At 36.2% G+C, this 8349-nt stretch overlaps 1 protein-coding gene across 2 annotated transcripts in view; it reads left to right on the forward strand.

The window, feature by feature from the left end:
* The window catches only part of LOC117417668 (paladin), an 87419-nt gene extending 82958 nt beyond the window's left edge, over positions 1 to 4461 (forward strand). For both annotated transcript variants that reach the window (XM_034029854.3, XM_034029853.3), the window contains exon 20: positions 2229 to 4461. In XM_034029854.3, the coding sequence (XP_033885745.2) occupies positions 2229 to 2378 (150 nt within the window). In that variant the 3' untranslated portion in view covers positions 2379 to 4461. The remainder of the gene's footprint in view (positions 1 to 2228) is intronic.
* Positions 4462 to 8349: the final 3888 nt, after the last annotated feature.

Genomic DNA, 8349 nt, shown 5'->3' on the forward strand with positions numbered 1-8349 from the left:
GAATTACTTTCAATTTCTTACTGTATTCCTCCCCAAACACAGTGTTGCAAATATCTATTGCTGCAGGAAAAACAAGATTGAATGCTGTTTCTTGCACTTCACAATGCGAAGAGCTACTTGATAGGAAACGTTCAGTGCATTGGAGCTAACAGTTGAAGCCTTTCTCATCAATGATATCTGCCTTGCCAAAACTTTCATACCATTTCTAAAATACTCCACCGAGGGTGGGATGTTTCATTCCTAGATTTCGGATTAATTTGGAAGGCTTCATACATTAAGAGGACAGCAAGGCTGAACAAATAACACGTTGAGGTAGCTGTTCTCCTTCAGGGCCAACACGTTTTGCAAGGATAAAACCAAATTTCAACTGATGCTTTACCTCTGTATTCTCTTCCTGTTGCACAAATTCACTTTTTTGCTTCAAAAACGGATCCATGGTCAATATCGAACTTTACAATTTTGCAAGCCGTCAGGTTGCTACCTAATCATACCTGCACAGCGCAAATGCTGTTTCCCCGCCAACAGCCCTTTGACCTTTAACTGTGATCTCTTCCTGAAACAACGTGCTTGGTATTTATGCTTAAATCATTAACATATTTTTTTTATTTTTGTTTCAGTTAATTTGTATTATTATTTATTCTATTAAACAGAAAATTAACGCAATGTTTTGTTATCCATGGTCATTTTGTGTTAAAAAAAAAGAAAAAAAAGTGTTCTGTTATGTTTTGTGAACTTGCTTCGTAGACCTCCAATAACGTGGCCACAGACCCCCGGTTGAAAAAAGCTGGTCTAAACTACCAAGCATCTCTCCAGTATAATTATGCTGCTAATTATAGATGTTTAAGATCTGGAGTTGTCCCATCAGCTTCGAAATCAACCTTGGTTAAACCACAAAATACTGCCAAAGACCCTGGTGTCTAAAGTAATTATAGACCAATTTCTAAACCGCGCAAACATTCTGAAGTGGGAGGTGGCAATTTAACTACATGTTGACATGGCTGTGCTGGTGATCTAGAGGAAAAAAATTGTGCTCTCAAAACTGTTTATAACCAAGTAATATTTTATAGTGACATGAAATTCTTATAGATCAACGACTTTCTAACAGGAATTACATGATTTCATAGTTGCTGGAATCACAGGGGAGTAATTTAATCACATGATTTACAGTAGGCACAACAATAATGGAATGGAGTTCTTAAGAACTACCCCCTTCAAACATATGTTATATTCGAAAGCCTATCAGAAACATCACCAAAACAACCGTGCTACTAAAATAAAAAGCATACACTTGGTGAGAAGCTGATGTTATTACCTGTCTCAATGTGGACATTGTTGAAGATAAATTTAGGTTATGAGGCTGCACAAGAAAATCTAATGTGTCCCACTTTCAAATAATACTGTACAAAGCAAAGACTAATTGAAGACCGATGATAAGAGGTTTGATAAGAGGCTTGCAGCTGAATGAACGGCTTTGCTCTCCAAATTGATTCAACGGGATGCATTTTTATAATTCCTTTACTGTGTTAATACTCCTGCATTGGATTGATACAGTGAGTATGTTATATTGGTATGGTTGAACTTTCAATTACAATTTAAGGCAGTTGTAGTAGGTTATGTCTGCATCTGATTTCCAACAGCATTAAAACAGTTTGCCAACCACAAAGCCGTGTTGTAAGTTTTAATAAAGGTTCATTATTGAGTGTTTTGTACAGTCTCTAGCCAGAATCCCTCATCAGTTTTACTAATTGTAGTATAATGCTTGTTTTAAAAAAATACAACAGTTTTATATGTAGCTACCTAATTAAGTAGTGAGATATTTGTTGGAATTAAATGCTAGTAGGCCTATCACTGTTGACCAATAAAGTACTTGGTGGCCTAGGTGCAGAAGAAACATTTTGTGAGAGTCAACTGAAAAATGTAGCGATCATGAGAAAAAGCAGTTCATATGTTTCAGTAGCTATAAATTTGAACCCCCCCCCCCATAATTTGGACCCAAATCTCACCTACGATGGCTTCTGTTAAACAAATCTTCTTAAACAACAGGCCTCTTATGCACTCACTTGTAGGAGGTCATTTAATTTGCTTTAAACATTTTTGATATTTTAAACATGCCATAAATAAAAGTGACTTTTAAAAGGGAGGTGAGGGACATATTAAAAATATACACTCTTGGAATGACTTGGCTTAATTATTTTTATAAGTGTATTTCTTCTGTTTATATCTCATAGGTGGCAGCCAGGGCTGGGGTTTATGAGATTCTGAACGAGCTGGGGTTCTCGGAGTTTGAAAACCCAGAGGACACACAACTTGCCAGGCTGCGCTACCGCTGGCAACAGCAGAGCCTCCACACGCTTCCTTTCCGAGGGGAGTTCATTTAAGAAAGGATCACTGTGAACTGCCAAAAATATCTCATTAATTGCTTAGTCTGCCTTCATACAGTTTTTAACTCCTGAAACATTTTCTTTCCCTAGTGCCCCCAAAACCACAAAACTGCCTTTTATACTGTTTTTTTTTAAACTGATGTTTAAAGAATTGTAATACAAAAAACTCTATATTATGTGTTCAGTAACAGCGTTGGTTTTATAACAGCAGTAATACTAAAGGTGCACTATACTACCCTAGAAAGCCCTGCAATTATGATAATGGCCATTTTATTAAACACTGCCCTCTATTCACCACACTCACGCTATATTTAAAGACTTTGTTGATGCCCGTTTTAATGATTTGAAATCATTAAAACATTTTGATGAAAACTTTGCTATATATAGGTATGCTAACAGTAAATTGTAGTTGACCTTGGAAGTCAGCCTATCGGTTCATTATTATATTATTATCAGATAAATATTTTTTTTTTCTTTAGGGTTCCTGTATATGAGTTGTTTTAAGCTTTAAAGATAAAACTAATATAGTTACATATTTTAAAGCAAGTATGGTAAAATAATTCTTAGTATAGTTATTTAAAGTACAAGGTATTTAACAGCAGACATTGAATGCCTTAACAACTAGAAATGTGTTTTCTTACTGGCAGTGCAATAAGCTTGTATGCATGAGAAGTAATGATCTTGACAGTCTAACATGAGATCATTTTACAAACTTCCCTGTTCCATTGCCGGGTTACATGTTTGCCAAATGTATTTAGTATTATTAAAAAAAGATCCTTATTTGGTTAATTAGGAGTGGGGCTTCTTTAAATTCGGAGTGGGACTATAGTTTCAAGAGAATACCTGGAAAGCTTGACCTTAATTACTTTGACAGTGGAAAAGCAAGAGCATTCTTCTCAGCCAATTATTCATATACTGTACATAAAACATATGCTGTTTTATATCATTGACTTTGCAACCTTCTTTCCACTGTGCATTTATACTGTACACGACTACTGTACAGAAGTCCCTCTAAAAATTGTGAGACCTGTGATGCTGCATTGGACCCGTGCCAGATAGCAATCCTTTATTGACCTGTGCTAAAAACCCCTCAGTGAAAACTTTCATACATTACTCTTGGTTCAAAATATTTCAAAGAGAACTCCTTTTACAACATCCACAATTCATCAACAATCTGAAGGGATTGATAAAGCATATTTTTTTCCTCCGAAGAGTCAATATTTGTATTATAATTTGAAAAAAGGTACACTTACGCATGTTAGTTTCCAGCAATATCTACTTTTGTAGTCTGTTCTTTTTTTGTTTTTTTTAAACGAATTGAACAGGTGTCAAAGTGTTGAGCTCGTCTTCGCTTTTAGTATTCACACACCAGTATGAAATGCCTTACAGAAAACTCACGTTTAATGTTTCTTTCATTGTTGTTCCAGATGCAGTGTATTTTTTTTTTGTTATGCTCAAATTATGATTGCACTGGCAAGTGCTTAGTCCAAGATGCACACAGTGAAATTTGTATTTTCCATCTGTAAAAGTATTCCAATGGTGTTCATGGAATTCTGGTTAGCTACAGTCTAAAATGCTTGGTGCCACTACAAATTTAACAAAACCTAGCTGTTTATATCTAGCTCCATGTTAGAATTATGTATTTAAGTGTATTATAGAGGTGTTTTAATTATACTAAACCAAGCACTTATACATTTTAACAAAAGCCATATATTTATTTGTCATGATGCTACAGTACATTGCTTGTACATTGTGCTCCAATTTTTTATGAATGAAAATCCAAGCACAGTATAAATAAAGCGAAAGGTCTGATACTGGTTTGCTACCCTTTTGGTCTACTTGACATAGTGGTAGTGCTATGCAGTGTTATTAATAAGCTATTATTGATATAGCCTGCTTGAAATAGGATCACTGTATTGCCAAAAACATTGCCTTCTTTTTGCTATTGCTTAAGAGAACTGTTTTTATTATTTGAAGAATAACATATTACATTTTTATGTGGCTTGTTTTTCATTGTAATGTGTTTTTTTTTTCTTAGTCACATTTAATTTTGTATATATTAAATTGTTTAAAATGTAAACAGTGATGTCTGGATGTCTGATATATTTTCAACCTGATCCCGGGGGGGGGGGACGGGGGGGGACGACAGGGATCAGAGAGAGAGATAGAGAGAGAACCACAGCCAAATCACTGTTTAAATATAAAAAAAAATAATAGAGCACCCTGACAGCACCCAGACACAGCCCTGTAAGCTGTACAACCTCAAGCACTCCTACAGATAGGCTGCAAACAACACAGAACTGTACAAAGTAGCAAGTGGCACTAATTGAATAAAAATTCTAATACACATTTCAAAACACACAATATTAACCCTCCAAAACAGGAGTAAATCTTGCTGTAAAATACCTCAATACTATATTTAGAAAAGTATCTGAACAATCGAAATTGAAAATAGTAAATCTGGGGCTCCCGAGTGGCGCATCCAGTAAAGGCGCTCCGCGCAGGATGTGCCCTATAGTCTGGAGATTGCAGGTTCGAATCCAGGCTATGTCACAGCCGACCGTGACCGGGAGTGCCTAGGGGTCGGCGCACAATTGGCTGATCTGTGTTGTCCTCCGGCACTATAGGTCTGGTGGCATTGCTGTGGATCTGCAGTGCGAAAAATGACGGCTTGGCAGGAGCACGTTTCGGAGGACGCGTGTTCCAGCCGCCGTTTCCTGAGTGGGTGAGCCGAGGATACAGATAATAATTGGGCATACTAAATTGGGGAGAAAACCGGGGTAAAAAAAAATTAATTGGTGACGACTAAATTTAAAAAAAAAAGAAAATAGTAAATCTGAAAAAACAACCAAAAGAATAAATTCAAAGAAAAATGGTTTGCTAAAGACTGTAAAATCATAAGGGATATTTTCTTCCCTAAATTCTGCAGTTCTGTCCCAGAATTCCCATACATGCCCGACACACAGAACCTGTCAGTCCTGCTGGGGGAGGACATACACACAGCCATACTAGCTGGCCAGCACGTAGAGACCTGTCACAGCCTGAGGGACACACAGTGAACATGTTGCACCACAATCACAGGGCTACAGCTGAGAGTGAGGGAGAGGGAAGGATGGAGAGGGATGGATGGAGGGACGGTAAAAGAGGAAAGGGAGAAAGGGAGGGTAAAAGAAGTTATAGAGGGAAATGTTTTGGTAATGTTTGTTATACATTGCTTTGGCAAAACTTGTTTATTCATGTCATGCCAATAAAACTTATTGAATTTAATTGAATTGCTATATATATATATATATATATATATATATATATATATATATATATATATATATATATATATAGCAATTCAAAAATATTTAACTATTGTCAACTGCTCCCTCCCATTTTAATTTCAAGCACTCTTGTAGGTCACTGAATCAATCAGATCTGAGCTTTCCTGTTTCCGGTCATTAGCGGTTTCCTGATTCATCTATGAAACTGGGAGCTTTTTATCAATGAATGTGTAAACCACGTCACAATTATGGAAATATTTAAAGATAATTTTGTAAAACAGTATGGGCAAACCTAAAAGAATGTCTTCGATAGTGATCCTCTCAAATAATAAAGGGGATCAGAAACAAACACTACAAGGTTAGGGTAATTAGTGCTTTTGATATTCACATGAACGTGAGAAATTTGATGCAGATGTTACAAAACCAATTGTTTTACATGTTAAAGAAAGCCTGTCAAAATCACATAAAGGAGTTCAGCATGGTCTGTGGGAGACTGACCAGCTTAGGGGATCTTAAACAGCCTTGCTACAGTGAAGCCAAATCAAGACTAATAAATCTTGATTTCAGACAAACTCCGTCAGTCTCTTGCTTGTCAACACCATGTCTATCTGTCACTCCTTTTTGTATTTAAATGATTTACAGAGATTAAATGACACATTATGTTTTAAATACTGCGCCTGGAAGTTTTTCACTGGAAACACAAAAACATTTTGGCAACGGCAACAAGAAACAGTTGACTCCAGCTGTTTTTTTTTACAATTCAATTATATTGGTATTCATATTAACCCAATCGAGGTACCTAGTTCTTTCCTGTTTAGTTCTGTTTGTAACCAAGTTGGGCTGGACTTCTGAATAAGAAGGTGTAGTAATTGGCTTGGAAGCTAATGGACCCAAAGAGCAATGGTGAAACACAGCAGGCAATTTTAAAAGCTATAAAAGATCTGGATACAAGATAAAACAATTTGTAATAAGATGGATATATAAGGAGTTACATTGGCCTGGTTACACTTCCCCTTTATAAGTTTTGTTGAAAATGTACCACTGAATTTAAATATTCCAGTTTAAGGAACATGCAGTATGAAAAGAAATGTTAATTAAGAGCAAAAAGAAAATATGAACCCGGTGTATCACGAATCTGATTACTGCATTATTGTTTTTACAAAGTCATGCTTTTAAATTACAGCACAGTTAAGAAAACTCTCCATTATGACACTAATGAAGGCTTTCACTGAAACATTTGTCTACTTTCTTATAGGTTCAGCTCACACAACTTTCACTGCAATAATTAAACTCTGAAAGTCATGCAATTAAATCACAAATAGATAGCTGTACAATTAAGGCAATCATGCAATTGATCTATTAAATTACAAACAACTATTTCGTGTTCCTTATTGAATATATAATGCTTTTTTTAATTCAGTTACTGGATATTATAGCAAAATACACTAAACAAAAAGTACTTCCAAATTAATGGAAGAAAAACTAATCTTAGCTTAATGTGTAATTGAACTAAATATATAATATACAATGATAAAGGTCAAGCATATCAGAGTACCAGTGTACTAGAACTAGCAATCTTGACAATCCTGCTCAGGTCTAGTAGTTTAAAGGGAAAAGGTCATTGATAAGCAGTGGTCGGTTCTTGGTAAACACATGTATCAAAATTAAAGTCCTCTATGTACTTATATGTGTGCTTTCAACCCTTGAAGGATTGATATCCAAGATCACTTCCCTCTGCTTAAATGCATAAATGAAATGATCTTGGAGTGCGGAAGCTGTTAGGATTTTATCACACTGCAGGCTATCCTGGATTAATGAAAATGGAAACCAAGTGGTATAGATTAAAGGACCTTTGTAGTTTATAATAGCTGAAGGGGTTAGTCATGGCCAGCTGGGTCTGTAATATTCCAAGTTTAGATAAGCAAAACCAAGTCCTGTAGCACACATTTTCCCAGCTCATTTATTCCATTGTTTTTACATGATATAGCATCCATGCAGGAATGTCTGAACTGAACTCCAAGTCAAGATTTCAGTCACAGGCCCAAAGAACACAAACTTCTTCTTCAAATTTACATGTCAAGTAGGGTCACATTTTTTTTTTTATTACAGTTCTTTTTAAAAATAAAATTGCCTATGGCTATACAATATTTACAAGTTGTGGTTATGTAACAATATTCCTCACAAGTAGTTTTTTATTTTCTTAACACTTGCTCCCAAAAACAACAAAAAGCATTCTTGATTTTCAAGGCCTAAAATTATATATCAGCTGTTCTCGTTGTATTTTAAAATACCACAGTTTTGTCACAAAACACACACACACACACACACACACACTATCATGACATCTTGGCATACAGCAGGCACTGAAAAGGTTAAACAATAGGCTGCCTGCCTGTCTCCCTCCTGTCTACCATGTCTAAAGACAGACACCTCATTCTGTATTTCGCAATCATGTAAAGGCCACAGTGGGCCGATATGGCGGCTCTCTGTGCTTTGAAATGGTTTCCGACCTCATGGAGATATTGTAATGTGCAACTTAAGCTGGAGGGCGTTAAGGATAGGGAGAATGCTGGTACAACGGGCTGTATTGTCGAGTGTCTAAAGAGAGGAGCTGCAATGAAATCACTCTAAAAGCTTCCTCCAGAGTTGAGAGAAGGGCAATCCAAACAGAGCCTAGGCTGCCTGACATTAGAGCAGCT

This window comes from Acipenser ruthenus, chromosome 13 (genome assembly GCF_902713425.1).
Source record: "Acipenser ruthenus chromosome 13, fAciRut3.2 maternal haplotype, whole genome shotgun sequence".
Classification (NCBI taxonomy): Eukaryota; Metazoa; Chordata; class Actinopteri; order Acipenseriformes; family Acipenseridae; genus Acipenser; species Acipenser ruthenus.